This window comes from Macaca mulatta, chromosome 12, assembly GCF_049350105.2.
Source record: "Macaca mulatta isolate MMU2019108-1 chromosome 12, T2T-MMU8v2.0, whole genome shotgun sequence".
Lineage (NCBI taxonomy): Eukaryota > Metazoa > Chordata > Mammalia > Primates > Cercopithecidae > Macaca > Macaca mulatta.
In genome coordinates, this window is record NC_133417.1 from 68,511,943 (window position 1) to 68,528,081 (window position 16,139).

At 37.3% G+C, this 16,139-nt stretch overlaps 1 protein-coding gene across 3 annotated transcripts in view; it reads right to left on the bottom strand.

Annotated features, from left to right (window-relative positions):
- Positions 1 to 973: 973 nt before the first annotated feature.
- FIGN (fidgetin, microtubule severing factor) overlaps positions 974 to 16,139 on the bottom strand; it is a 129,987-nt gene continuing 114,821 nt past the window's right edge. For 2 of the 3 annotated variants that reach the window (XM_028830777.2, XM_001097992.4), the window contains one exon: positions 974 to 5,192. In XM_028830777.2, coding sequence (XP_028686610.1) covers positions 2,938 to 5,184 — 2,247 coding nt within the window. In that variant the 5' untranslated portion in view covers positions 5,185 to 5,192 and the 3' untranslated portion in view covers positions 974 to 2,937. Of the gene's footprint in view, positions 5,193 to 5,716; positions 6,000 to 16,139 lie in introns of those variants that run through there. The other variant, XM_028830776.2, reaches the window with a different exon arrangement.

Here is a 16,139-nt window from a genome sequence, read left to right on the forward strand (position 1 = left end):
TCATTATTAAGCTAGTTTATAGAAGAGCTCATAATGCTTCCATGCAGAATCAAAGAATCACAGGAGAGCACTATCTACTCAAAGGTCAGCCATATCTCCTCCAGCAGATCTTCATTTCTTCAACATGCCCAATTTCCTAAGAGATCAAATCTTGGATTTCGTGAGGCTAAATGAAAACCACATATGACTTCAGCTTCTGCCTAAATACATGGATTTTTGACCACTCGTATCTCAAATTAATTTTTAAGTCACTCAGAGCTCTAATTTTTAAGTCATTTAAAGCTAAAAGCCAAGATGTATGACTTCAATTTATTTTCAGTTTAATAAATGAGTGTAAAACACAATAGTGCAGTCACATATTTGGTATTAAATCTTAGTAGCCACAAAAAATGTGGGTCAATATTGGATTTTCCAAAGTTGTCTAAATAAGACTGGGTTTGTCAAAACTTGCCAGACGCTTTCAAGTGAACACAGCATGTTGGCGGAAATGAAATGCAATGTCTAAAAGTCAGAAAATAGGTCAGCACTGTGCAAAAGTAAACTTGTCAGTGAGATCAATATGAACCTACAAGTTAATGTGGATATTAGAATTTCCTTACAAGGGATGTGCAGGGTAGACCCAGAACACGATTGTAGCATTTATTCACTTGTGAAAAGCAGAGGGCGTATTTAAGTATTATTTTTTGTATCCTTAATGAAAGGCACTGCTTTTTAATACGGAATATTTATATTTAAGCACAGTTTTAATTGACAGAATGTCATAGTAAATTAAATTCTGGTTCAACTGCTCAGTTTTTAGCAACTTAAAAAATAAAAAAGGGGAGTAAAGATCAAGTATCATAAAATTTCAGAAACAAGAAATCCCTCATTAGCTTTCTCTATGTTAAGTGTTTCAGAGAATAGGACATTGTGGATAAGAGCAGTAAAAACTTTTGTTAAGGAAAAACAAAAACAAAAACAAAACAGAAAGACCTTTCTTGGGGCTTCTCATTGCATTTATTTAAATTTTTAAAAAAATGTACATCACTTATTTATTGAATACATAAAATGCCAGTGCTTTGCAACAGTTTTGTTACTGCATCTCTAAACTAAAAAAAGAAAAGGGGAAAAAACCCAGGAAAATACATTCAAAAGGCCAGGCTGTTCTGCTTATGCATGGGCAGTGGCTGTGGAAAGCTACAGCCTGCACTGTGACTGTTCAGAAGCATTGCCAAACATCAGCCCACTATCAACGAAAGGTTGGACATAAAGCATTAAAGGATACAAAGAACAACTTGACAGAGAGCAGGAGAGAAACAGGAAATTAAGAAAAATGCCACTTATGTCATGGGTGGGGGTGGGGCTGGTAGACTGAAGTGGAAGTAAGCATAAATGCTGATGTTTTTGTAAACTAGATTTATGGTGAAAGACGGAAGAACACAAAGGAACATGTTTGGCAAGCTACATTGCAGTGTGTGTGTCCACTTCCAATTTTCTACTTTACTTTCCAAGAGAAATGCAACAAAACTGAGGTAGAAATAAAGCAGGAGCACTACAGCCCAGATTTCAAAATGAGAAGCAAAATTGCACTGACAAGAGTGGAGTCAAAAAGAAGGGGAGGAGATGGAGAGGTTCTTTGTGGAGATATATATATATATATATATATATATATATACGTATGTATGTAAGTTGGTTGGTTGGTTTTTGTTTCTATTTATTTGTGTGTTTGTTTTGGTTGCTATCCTCTGCATTCTATCAAATAGCACGGCAAGTCTATAAGCTAGATTAGTGAATAGAATGACACCATTCCCAGCAGTTTTAAGAGAGAACTTGCAAACTACCACCACCATCACCACCACTACCACCTATGCAACAAAAAGGCAGTCATAGTTTTTAGGTACTGTGACTTTCAGGGTCCTAAACAGGTCTTGTGGCTGACAGGTCTAGACACTAACACAAACTGAGTAAGTAGCTTTCAATTAACCAGTGTACCTTTTAAGAACATTTTCACTTAATTATCAAGGAGCAATGTACTAAGAACTCTTGCAGTTATTGACATAAAGAATTATTCTGCTCTGGTTAATTCCCCATAATTAGTAAAAGAACTTAAAAAAATCCTTCCATTTCTACTTTAAACTGTAAATATTCAGTTGTATCACACTTCAGTATTTTTCTGGATACATTCAAAGTAATTTTCCTTGCTATTTTCCAATCGTTGAGGTAAACATACATTTTAATATAAAGTAACATTGAAGCCTATCCTATTACTCTCAGCAGTACATAGTGCTTTCAACACATTCCTTTGAGGTACTGTACAAATCACAATCACTTTCCTGAGTTTTTGCAGACAAGAACATTAAAAGAAATGAACTGCAGAAATTAAGGTCCAGATTACCGTTACCCTGTTTTACCTGTTCTTAGCTTAATACTGCAGAACAGACAGGATTGAGGAATACTGTTGCTCTTAAAATGGCAAAAATCTGGTTTTCTGTCATAACACAACTGTTCATCTCTTTAGTCCAATAATGTTTGAAGTTAAAGCTCTTTATATTAGCACATGCCACCAATGTAATTGTGAGGCAAACAAAAAAATAAAGCACCACTCCAGGCACTTGACAGCAACTAAATCTCGAGAACAGCAGAATGGAATCAACACACGAGGTTCATGTCCTTCTGAAATCAACACACTTGCACCTTGCTCCTTGGTGAGTGTTGTCTAGCTTGAACAGAACTGAGCATCCATATAACTTTCTGTCATCTGGGGCTTTCAAATCAGAAGCTCTCATTTGATGCACTTTTCCTCCAAATCTACCCTGACTCTAAAGATGCAACTTAATCGTCATCTTCCCCAGTACCCTTTGCAATTTAAACACTACTGGAAAGGGGCTCTATTCCCTATGTAGCAGGTTTTATGTGTGTGTGCCAACATTCATTACATTTTTTTTCCTAAAGAACTTATCACTGACTGCAACCAAACATTTTGTTCCATTCAACATACATATCAAGCTCCTTTTGAGATATGCTAGGCTGAATCTTGCAGAAAGCATTTTCAAAGTCTTGATATGTAACGGGCCTCAACTGGCTGGGCATAATGGCTGAAAGGTCTGTGGCTGGCATGGCATGGAGGGGGCCCACCACTGCTTCCTGACACAAATGAGCCACGTCTAGTCCAGAAAAGCCTTCTGTGCGCTGGACAAGCAGTGCAAACTCCTTGTCATTGAGACAGTAATTGTGCTGTGAGAGCAGTTGTACTATTATCTGGTGCCTCGCTGTGCTGTCAGGAAGTGGGATTAAAAGTCGTTTCATGAAGTACCTCCGAAGGGATTCATCTATTTCTTCTGGTTTACTGGTGGCACAAATTACTACGATTTGGTCCTCAGCCGAAATTAGTACAGTGTCCAGTTGCATCAGAAATTCGGTTCTCATCCGACTCACTGGACTGTGTTCCTCATTCACTTGAGAGGAGAGAAGCATGTCAATGTCACTAACAAAAATCACCGAGGGCTGGCGACACCTGGCCACAAGAAAAGAGGCATGGATAATTTTCTCTGCTTCTCCTAACCACTTGGCGACTAGTCCAGAACCGGCAATTTTGAAAAATGTGGCCCCCAGCTGACTAGCGATGCATCTGCCCAATAATGTTTTGCCTGTCCCCCGAGGTCCAAATAAAAGGATGCTCCGAGGTAAGGCCGTCAGTCCACTGAATGCGTCTGATCTCAACACTGGCCATAAAACCTCCTCTTTAATGACAGCCTTCACCAGGTCGAGACCAGCAATGTCATTCCAGTCCACTGGAGGTCCTTGGGTGATAATCTCATTGGTTACCAGGTCGATGAGGTGCGTGTCAGTATTCTTCAGTTGCTCGTCCACAGAGTGGTTGGATGAGGTAGCTGCACGGAGTCCAGGGCCTTGCATTGGGTGAGAGAGGAGCTGCCTGTGCTCGTCCCCATGCTCACTCATTACTGGCGATGTGTACTTCCCAAAGGATTCACTAGATCTTGATCCCAATGAATTTTTAGCAGTACTGTAGGAAGGAGGGGTCAGAGCCCTACTGGACTGGCTGCTGAATTTCCTTTGCTGTTCAGAGGACATTAGCTGCTTCGTTGGCTTAAATGCTAAGGATGATGTTTCAGCACTTCTGTCAAAGCCATTCCCCCGATTTGTGTTTGAAATGCTGTTGTCGGGCATTCTGTACATAGGACTCTGTGTAGATCTCTGTTGGCCATAGCTGTAATTTCCATAACTGGAGTCCATATCTCCTTGCCCTGCCATATAGAAAGCTTTCCTTTTGAGAGAACTTGCTGAACTGTTTGTCAGAGCCGATGGTGCAATAGGCGTCAAACCATGGCCCTGGTAGGTGTAGCCAGGAACAGTGGTGGGGGGTAGGGGGGTGGGAGCAGGAATTCCTGAAGGCAGGTAAGCTGAAGGTGGAGGCGGTGCCCCCCCCGGGCTGTACCCAGACCCCACAGCAGTCTGAGGAGGATAGCTAGCAGACGGATAGCTGTAACTGGAGAGGTTAGAAGTCCCATTGTAGCCTGGGACCAAGGCTGGTGGCGGAGGAGGTGGTGGCGGGGGCTGTAGGAGCCCAGAGCTATGCAAAGGAGACGGGTGAGGTGAAGGAAGTGCAGGTGCTGGCTGACTACTGTAAGTAGAATGCAAATATGATCCGTTGTATCCTGGGGCATATTCCTGAGATGGGAGCCCTGCATGAAGACTGGGTACAGTGTGGCTTCCACAGGTACTACTTGAATAACTAGGTTCTGTCAGGTTGCTGGCTACCCCAGGAGAGCTCCCTATACTCGCAGAGACATCTGTTGGAGGGAGGGCTGAACTGACTCCAGCTTTGCCGGCAGTGATAACATCCGGAACACAGTTCATGGGATAAACTGCTTCTGAATTCAAGGAAGGCTGCCAGGGTTCACTTTCATTTTTCCGACCGTTCACTAGTCCTGATGGTGCGTCTGAATAGTTGCTGAGTACGGGTCGGTCCACGGGACCTTCCAAAATGCCGGAATACTTCTCTGCATATTTTTTTAGTAGGTTGGATGCAGTCAGAGCAGATATGTCATCATTCGCCCAGGCGTACTGATAGGTGCGCTGCAAATGACCTCTGTAGGCTTCAACTTTGTGGGCAGGAGACCGAGTGGTTGAGGTGATGTCAAAGTGCTGTTCTGGCCACTGGGCATGCTCTGGCGTCCACTGCATCTTCAAGCCTAAGAATTTTGGGGGGAAGAAAGTTAATTTACTTAGATAGGCATCAGAACTCTTAAAGCTTTTCCCCCAACTTCTTTTGTTACCTATTATTTTCCATTAATGATATGCCTACTGTAAAAGATCTACACTGTTTACCATACCTATTATGATCCCTATAACAAGTACTCTTTAAAATGGACTAAACTTCAGCCCTGTTTAAAAAGTACACTGAGTTTAAAATATAACTCTGTAGTTACCTATATTTTTTGCATTTTTAAGGAATAAGTAAATCTATTTCTGTCAAGCCCATCAGCTTACTTACTGTACGGACATACACAATCACATATATATGTACACACATATTCCTGTCAAATTAGAATTCAATCATAGTTTCTTAAAATAAGCAAACATTTTAAATATCTTGCACATGGCAGTATTAACATGTACAATATCTAGCTATTCTGTCTGTTCACATCACAGTTTCTGTTTTACATTTTAAGCAATATAAAAATGAGACACAGCTGACAGATCACATCTAGGATACCTCTCTTATTTGGTACTGAACACCTAGTTAGCACAGTATAATGCTCCCTGCGCAGAACAATATGACACAGACATAGCAGGTCATTCCATAATCCAACTCTCATCTAAAGTGGTCCACGACAGTTTCAAATCTGCTTCGTGGAGTGCAGCAAAGCAATCTCCCAGGCAGCGCTCCATCGCTTTCATCGCACAAAGCCTACAACTCGGTATGAATTACAACTGGCTCCTTTCTGCCTCTCAGTTCTGTTGTTGAGGCTCTGAAAAAAAAAACAAGCATCACTTGTCTGTCGGTCTTCTAGCGTTCTCCCTCCTTCTCTTATAATCCCTCCTCCCCCTATAGCCTGCAAGGTACTAAGGGGAGAATATGTGTGTGTGTGTGTGTGGGTGTGGGTGTGTATTTATACACATCCTCTCTTATACATCTTTATATATATATATAAAATATATGAGAGAGAGAGAAAGAGAGAGAGAGAGAGAGAGAAAGGAAACCGAGGGGAAAGGGAAGATAAGAATGGAGAGAGATTCTGGATTCTAACTCTTTCAATTTCTATAGGAAACCACGTAGGGCATATACTAGAGGAGTACAAGTAGATAATGAGATGGTCTGGGTAAGTCTATCATCTGCTGGGTTACTAAGTGAAGTAAATGGACTATGTAGCAAACTATAAAATGAGTATTTTCTTATTTAAGAAAAAAAATACTAAGCAGTCAGAATAATTTGAATTTTAAATTGTAAAGAGACTTTAGAAATTACCTTATTTCACAGATTAGGAAGCCAGGGCCCAAAGTGATTTACAATGTACCCTCAAGGTCTCACATACAGTTAGTTACAGAAGAGGACTGGTACCCTGTTCTCCTTTTTCCCATTGCTGTCTCATCCCAGTCTAATCTCTGCTTGGTTTAACACTTCCGATTCTGGTACAGCTGTATTAAGCAGCCCTCCTTCATCTTTTCTGTATTACCCAAAGTGAATTTTGCAAACTGTCTTGTGCCCTCTGGCAGAGATGCCTTGATAAGGAGGAGGCCTGGTCTGCATGAAGCATCTGTGGCATCAACCCCCTTCTGAATTACTAGTCTATTTTGTCAGCTTCTACCCCCTTCTGTGCTCCTCCTCCAAGCTCTGTGGCTGTTCGTTGCCTGACTCTGGCTTCTGACATGGCCGGCTTTGACTTACTGCGATAAACTGAACATAACACACAGTTTGGTAACAGAATGGCATGTTGATTCCCTTCTGACTCCCTCTTCCTTGTTTGCAAAACCACTGCACCAGACACTGGAAGTTAATTAGCAGGATGATGCTGTGCTAATTGTGTTAATTTACAAGGTTTTAGTCAAAGAGAATCATGCCAGGGCTGGCACTGCTGTCATGCTTCCGACTTAATGATTAAGAAATACTGAAAACAAGGTGGGAAGGATTGCAGTAATTACACAATAAATGAATAAAGCAACAGGATTCATTTGCAAATATATTTTACTGCAATTGTACTCATTTGCATTTTGATTTTTAAAAAGGATCCATGTAGATATTCATTTGCAAATCACAACTCAGTTAAATTAAGTCTGAATGCTGCACAGTGTAACTTAATCAACCTATATATATATTACTAAAAATTCTAAAGACCTCAGTTCTCTTGTATATGCAACAGATTCTTTCTTCAGTTTCCCTCAACTACCCCCAATATTCATATTTATGTTTTAAAACTTTATATATTATTAAATAATCTCATCAAATGGGAAAATAGTATTATAAAATCCTGATGAAATGCAGCTTGCATCATTTCACTCAGAGAAACTCTGAGGATGAGTTCTAGGAAGAATTAAAGTGGTATTCTTAATTATTTCTGCTTTCTCAATCATTACTTTTTAAGGGGGAGGAAAACACACCGCAAAATGAGTGAAATGACCGAAACCACACTTAAAGGGGAAAAGATGCAATTTTAATGAAGCAGCATTTCAGGAATCATACTTTCATTAAATTCAACTGGAAATTATTAAGAGCAAATCACCAGGAACCAATCGCAAGTAATCAGTATCTAAATTCTTCTAGTGTCATGGGATTTACTTCAAGCCTTATAAAGAGGAGAGAATATTAATGTGACTGTAATGTAGAACTGTCTAAGAGACCTACAAATTCATTAGTCCTGTAAATTATTTCTAGGGAATTTCTATTATGGTTTTTTCCTTTAAAATACTATTAAAATACAGAGTAGAGAAAATAAGAACACATATGCTGTGAGTATAAATGTGATTAGTTTGATACAGAAAAACATGAAAAAAAGTCTTAAAGGGCTCAACAAATAATTAAGAAGTACAGGCAATGGAATTTAGCACAACACACACACATACATACGCACACATAAGTTAAAGGATGTTTCTTCCTTTCAGTTCGCTGAGCTAAGCCATTGTTGGCATAAGTTAATAAACATACATAACAAACATTATGAAGAAATATACTTTTTAACTCAAATGAAACTGCTTAATTTTTTTTTAAAAACATGGGAGGTGGGAACCCCCCATGTGTATTCGCTTAAATAATGTTTTCTTGTAAATGTATTATTCACAAAAGAAAGGCAAAAATGATTTTAATAAGTTATAATCACTGTAAAAGACAGTAGTATACAGTTTAAATAAAATAGAGTGTCCATTTCATAGGGTATTTTTGCATAGTTTAACTCGAGCAAAACTAAATTTCATAAGATTTCTTTTTCACTTGAAATGAAGCAAAGATCATATTTATCAAAATTATCTATTTGGAACAATTACTGGATACACCATTGCCTTTTGATTCTCATGCTATTTTTGGATGTGCTTACCAAGATAATTGAAAGTTTATTTATTGATGCATAGTAAATAACAATAACCTTTGCAGAGCTGCAAAAGGCAAAATTGTGTTTTGTTTAAATATAAGGGAATGGACTTGTTCATATCCCCTGAAACATGAGAATTCATCCAGTGCTTTAAAATCATTAATGTTATTTAAAAGCCTAAGTTAATCTAACCGTAAACTAATTCTTGATATTAGCAGGAGCTGAGGAAACCAATGTTCAGGAGGTTGTCTTGGCCTTCAGAGTACAGTCTTTTTGTTGGTTCCTTGAATTTTAACACTAATTGGAAATTGGTAACCAAAATTATTTTTGTTATTATTGTTATTGTGTTCATTGGTGGTGATATTTCTGATATGAAATGGAACAAAACCACTGAGCCAAATGTTTTCTGAACAACAAAAACACCCTGCTTTGTTTGATTGTATTACAGTTATCTGTGAGTCAGAAGCAATACACTTGTGTCACTTAACTTGGCACTCAAATAATAGGATGAGTTTTACAAACAGCTTTTATATGGTTTCTCTTCAGAACATGGAGATGAATCTCAGAAACAATACTATTTTAACATTATTAGAAGCATGACTTTAGAACAATAACTCCTACTGTTTGGAAATAGTTTAAAAAGGTACAGTAAAAATTCAGAAAACAGTGGAAAGTAAGAAAAAATAGTTTTTAAAGATAATTGAAGAACTGTTCCAAAACATCAATTTTTATTTTTGAGAGGATCAGAAAAATCTTAATACAGCTGGCAAATTTCATCATGCAACGTGTTTTTTTGAAAATACACAATCTAATCGAAAATTGCTTTTAAGATAATTTGTTACACAGGAATGACAGGTACTACAGTAAAACATCTGAGCATTGTTCATATTTTATTGTTATGGGATGAATCCATGTATATATAAATGAACAAATCTATATTTCCTACATAACTGGATAGTACGGATAACATTTGCCATTCTTACCATTACTGACCATTTGATAACTTTGGTTTAATTAATAACCAGTTACTGCCTTGTTACTTTACTTTTTCCATTTTTCTCTTCAACTAGTTTTGAAACAAAACTACTATAGCATCCTCTAAAGTTCTGCCACAGCTGTAAAATTTTAAATGGTAATAGAGAAAAATGAAGGATATAAAAGCAAATTTCAAAATGAGAGGAATATTGGAAATAAAAGGTTAGGTCTTCTAGAATCTGTTTTTAGCATACATTCATAGAAATATCAATGTGAGGCACTCACTACCCACCCCACTCCTTATATACGGGTACTATTCAACAGTTCATCAGGTCTAAAATAGTTACTCCCTTTTACAATGGCCCCATAGGGTAATTTTGGCTACTAGGGGCTCTGCCTTCATTTGTAGGTTTTCTCAGACTTCCCAAGGGCAGGGACCTGAGGCAAACACCTGCAGGCATGGCAGGTTTGCCTGCTCTAAAGCAGATGCATAGCACTCACACAGGACTGCATGACATTATTACACCTATTACATTTCTTTGAGCTATTGCACCTCTGAACCTTTCATTATTTTTTAGCATTAAAAAAATTAATATAATATTAACAAGGGTTTCTCTGAAAGATAATCACTACTGGGGTAAATACTGTAAAGTAATTATAATACTTTATAGCCTCTTCTTTGTGATGCAACAGATTTATCATCTCTTGGGTTGGAAATGGCAGAACTAATGTACAAAGCATTCCAAATTTCCAGTAGAAAGTAGAAAATTCATTGGCTAAAAATACAGGTCTATGAAGTGAAGAACCTTCTGAGGACTGTACACCTCCTGGCACCGCAAACTGGCCCAGTGCAATATCTACTCATTATCATTCTTCAAGGGGAGTGACGACCAAATGAAATGTTTGAGGAGACCCACACAGCCTTGTCTGCCCATCCTCATAAGCCAAGAGGCCAACACAGCATTAGCTAGTATTACTAGTACTAACTCATTTGGTCTGGAAATTTCTTCAAGCTATTCCCTGATAATTCTTGGCTTTAAAATATGGCATAAAATCTACAAGTAATAGAAAGGGGAAAAAGTGAGGAAGAAGCACTGAAATTACGTATCATTTTTACCTAATTTTCTTCCATCTAAGTGGACCAAAACTAGAAGATTTTTATAAGCTGAATGTAATAGAGGGGCTGTCAAATTTTAACTTTAGTTCATAAAAGATGAACTATGTACAAAGCATTGTGGTTCAGTGCTAAAAAGGAGGGTCCATTTGTCTATAAGGTGATGAAACCTTTTCAGCTCCCTTTTTCACAAGTTCACAGTCTAAATTCTCCAAAATTAGACTCTTTGATTTTAGAGATTAACAGAACTTTAAAATGACCTAACCATTCCAGACATCCTCACTTTTAGATTGATGTTTCACTTATAATGATGTCTTACAGGACTCGATACTATTCTGCATAATATAGTATTTTATTTGGAACCATTGATAGATTGTTGGGATAGAAAGGGACTGAAGGAACATAAAGACGGTTCTAGAATTTTGTTTCACAGGTGAAAATTCCAGCCTGTAGAATCAGGCCACTGGCAGCATTGCTTACATTATCACTTATTTGTTCTAATCTTGGTTAAGTCACTTAAGCACATCACACTCACTTACTCAGCTGTAATATGTGGACAATAATGGTATTATTTAACCTTACTGTATTGCTATTAAGATTACCTGAATAATATTTTGTGAAACTACTTCCCAATTGTGAACTGCTACACAAACATTTCTTAGTATTCTTTTATTTTGAAAAAGCCAGGGTGCATTAAAGACAAAACAAAACAACACTGGCTAGACAGAAAAAAAGTAAAATCACTCCCAGAATTTACAAATCAGTTTTCCTTCAACCTCAAGACAGCAACTGAAAAGGAAATTTTCCAGTGGGACTGTTGGTTCCAAGAAAGATATAGAAATGCTCTTGTTCTGAGCAAAACACAGAGCATAATCTGTTTAATCAAAAAGGTGTCAACGCTTCCAAATGTTTTCATAGTATTTTATTTATTTTTGATGTTTCCTGTGACTCAACATTTTAGAGATCAAAACTAAGAAATAAAGTACTTAGAGGTTTAAAACTAGTTAAAACTGTTAAAACTCATTTTAAAACCTGCAGTTTCAAAATAAGATATTCTAATTATATAACAATACTGTCAAATAATTTTTTCTCTTTAAATCACATTTTCACACCTCAAGACTCCAAATTATAATACATTTTGCAGCACCCTTCTCAACCCATTCCATCTTATTTGCATAAAACAATGCTTTAAAAAAAAAACAATTATGAAGGCATTTCTGCCCAAATAGTTCTTAGTAAATATAGTTCAGATACCTCACCCTCTTACAGAGAAATTGCAACCTGACAGCCTGAGGGTAACATATACCCTGCAACTGTGTTTTGTTTGGCCAGCACAGGGCTTTAAAAATCACTCTACTTTTTGTTTTAAAAGATCTGTCTCAAAAAACAAAACAAAACAAAACAAAAAAATCCCTGTATTTCCGTATTTCCCATTTTTCAGACAAAATCTTACAACATTTCATTCTTGCCTGGCAACAGCTGTCTGATTCTGGGGACCAGCTCCCTCCTTGGGGCATATCCTACCCTTTCCACTTTGTCATGGTGCTCCTACCCCCATGACAATGTCAGGTATTTTTATGGTATCTACCAGGTCACGCAGGCATTTAAATTTAGGACTCCACTTTAAAGCTTCAAGCTCCAGTTTCTTCACTTACGTACCTTTTCTTGAAATCTAGAAAGTATACAGCTCTAAAAGTTAAAAACCTTTTCCAAATACTTTTTTTTTTTTTTTACGATAAGAGAGTTTCCCTGCCCTCTTACAACACAACACATGGGAAATAATTGATAATTTTCTTATTGATTCAGTGTCACTAGTACAACAGTGTGGAATGACGAATAATGAATGGTATCTTAAAAAACTGGTCTCAGATGCTGTTTAAGTGTTCCCCCTTTGCCGTAATTTGTCAGATATTATTTTTTGCTATTTTCCTATCCATTTTCACCATTCCTAATGTACTCCTTTGCATGTGCTGTATGTTTGATACCACGAACCAAAGCTTAATTTAACAGTGAGGGAAGCATCTTCTCTTAGTCAAATACATGAGCATTAGTACAACTTTTATAAGATTATTTAAGCTACTCCAAAGTTATGCATCTCATTTCCTACAGAAAGTTGTTGGGTAGATGGTATCCAGGTAAGCAACAGATCTTGTTGTCTAAATGTCATTATTTTGGGGCTTAATAAAAGCCTGTGTTTAATGTTACAGGCACCATGACTTGGACTAGGATGGTATTAATATATACTCTGTGTTTAAACTAAACTTGTAGGTAGCTTATGATCTGAATTGGGTTCTCTACAATACATTAAATTGTATCCATAGCAAGAAAATATTCACCCAACAAATATGACCAAGTGTAATGGTGACTATTTTTGCCAATATTTCATATGGAGGATAGAACTTGATATGCAAGGGTCCTATCGGTCATTATTTTTAATTTGCAAGAAAATGGCTTGCATTTATGAGAATGAATGCATAAGCATTATGCAAAGCAAATTTCACTGATGAAGGAAATATCATATTTAGACCACTGAGCCTGGATTCACTATATGATCAGGACAGAAACCGTATCATTTAAAGCAACCCAGGAAATCATGATCATAATTCAAACAAGTCATTTTCCCTTAAAATTTCCTATACTTAAAGTATACAGGTGAACATATTATCACACTCACACACAAATCCATAGAGTTTAAAATTATAACTTAGATCTATGCTTTCTGGGTGGGGGTAGGTTTTTTAAATGTTTCTGTGTAAAATTTTTGAATAAGAATCTTAAAACCAAGTAAAAAAAAAAGTGTCCAAAACTCTGTATATTTTATGGTAAGTTATTCAAAAGGATACATGAGGATGCTTGTGCATGCAATTTAAAATATACAAATAATTCACACTCTAAATCTTCCTAAGTGTGAGGTGTCATTAACTGTTGTAAGGGAAAGAGTCCGAGGTAAAAGAGCTGATTTTCCCATATTTAAAAAATGTTATTTTGTTTATGCTACCTCTGTGAATTTTAGACAATTTATAATCCGTTTAAATAGCACTTTGTAGTTAACCTTTAAAGTTGTCACTTTGCAGCCTTTCATTTCTCATGCCCTCTCTTTCCTTCTTCCATATACATTTTTCAATCCATTAAGGCCATCTACCCTTCCCCCCAGATCATCAGGACATACCACGTATGTCCATAGGGACTCCAGTGGCTAATGAATATGTATGTTCTGTGTCACAACAGAGCACTACCCTTGTTCTGCAGTATCAACCCTCTTATGTGTGTAAATAACAGGTGAGCTGTAGCATGCACGGATAAATGGGGTTAACACAACCTGAGAGCCCCACGCTATATTCATAGCATCCGGCCTGTATGATTGATCCATAAATGGAGTCCCAAATGCCAAAAGTATTATGCATTTTCTGAGTGTTTTGAATCTTTATTTTTAAAAGTATTTTGCAGAGATAATTGTCATCATCCTGAGAGTCTGAGGTTATTCTAGTTGATTCTCAAAATACTGTTTTGCCATATAAAATATATTTGCATTTTTATTTAAGAAACATCTGGCATGATACCAACTTTGAATTATGACACGGCTGGTATATTGCATCAATCATAATCCTAAAATGGTATACTAACCACTATGTGCACATACAACTCTGTGTAAATATTTGTGTGTGTGTGTGTGTTCTATTTCAACTATCTAAATGCAAAGCCCAATGTAGTTATATTTAAACTGAACTCTATTCATGTTTTGCCCAATAAGCCAAGCTGAAAAAGGTCAATAAACAAACTAAGAAATCTTCCAAACCCCATAACCTTGCTTAAAATGGAATTTGCATTCATCTACTTCTCTCTGTTCCTCTGGAACCACACTCTAAAAAGACAGTTTACGTAAGACAAAATAGATATATCTCTGCTTATTTAAGATTGAGTGTTTTCTCATATAATTAGACAAAAGAGTAAGAATGTTATTCACATGTTAAGGATAAAACTGTTCAACCATTCTCCTTAAAAACTCTTTGCTTTAGGTAACTCTAAAGTATGCAAAGCCCAGACAAAATTTGTTTAGGTTATTTATGCATTTTTCTCTTTTTGGCAATTCGTGTATTAATTTTTAATGCAATAGCAAAATAATGTCTTGGACTTTGAAAAAAAAAATCTACAGTCAGGGCTGGGTGACATAGTGCATTAATTCAGTGTCCTTCACTCCTGGGACCTGTGTATAATTTAGTCCAGCCTGAAGAAAATAACTTTGATCTGAAGGTAGTGGAAAAAGCTACATATGAAATGAGTTTTGGTGGGTTATGTGTTGTTGTTTTTTTTTTCCAAATAAGATGTTGTAAGAAGATAAACTGCTTTAGAATACAACCAACACAGCCCAGGATTAAAAGTGAAGAGCTCTTAGCAACAACAGTAGTTTCCTCATCTCTTCATTTTCACCACCCTGCCCCCTTCTAGAGTCTGGTGAAATAGACCTGAGAATCACCTATAATTGGGATCCTCTGATTTCCAGATAGACTGAACATTGTTAAGGTGCAGTGTGAACGACAGTCCAGTCATTAGCGCAGTTGGCTCTTCCATTTGTAAAAACAAAGAAGGCTGCATAATGAGCAGAAACAGGAGAGGATAACAGCATCTTCAAAGGAAGTGGCATTTCCTTTCCTGGAGAGGGTAGCCAATAACCTAATCCATGGGAAACAGTGGGAGGGACTACAAGTAAAGAAATTGTTTCTTGAGATCCCATCTCTGCAAAATTTCATCTACTATTATGATGGAAAATGCCATTATGTTAAAAAAAAATTTAGGCTTTGGCTGAATTGAATAAATGGCTGATCCAGTCCTGTGTGTATTAATCACATGAAAACCATACAGATTCCTCTTCTCATGGTTCTCCAATTAATTCCAATCCAATTCTCTTCTGTTGTAAATAAACATGGCTTACTTTGTCTCTAATATAGCGACTAAAATTAAAGGTGCTCTTCACAAAAATTAGCGGGGCATGGTGGTTAATGCCTGCAATGCTACTGGGGAGGCTGAGGCACAAGAATAGCTTGAACTGGGGAGACGGAGGCTGCAGTGAGTTGAGATCATGTCACTGCACTCCAGCCTGGGTGACACAGTAAGACTCTGTCTCAAAAAATTAATAATAATAAAAGTGCTCTCAATATTGTTTTCAGTGGAGTTAAAGGCATAAAGATGTTGTTTTTTCCAGATGGTCTATACTATTGTAAAATTTTATACTTCTTATTGATGATTATGACTATTTTATTGGCCTCTTTAGTAATGGATAAGTACCAGTGTTTGCTGATAATTTTAGAAGACAGGGAGATTTTTTCAGCCACATTTTAATTATTTATTTATGTAGTTGTTGTTGTTATTATTATTATTATTATTTGAGACAGGGTCTCACTCCATCACCCAGGCTGGAGCATGGTGGCACGATCTTTGCTCACTACAAACTCTACCTCCCGGGCTCAAGTGATCCTCCAGCCTCAGCCTTCAGAGTAGCTGGGACTACAGGCCCATGCTACCATGTCCGG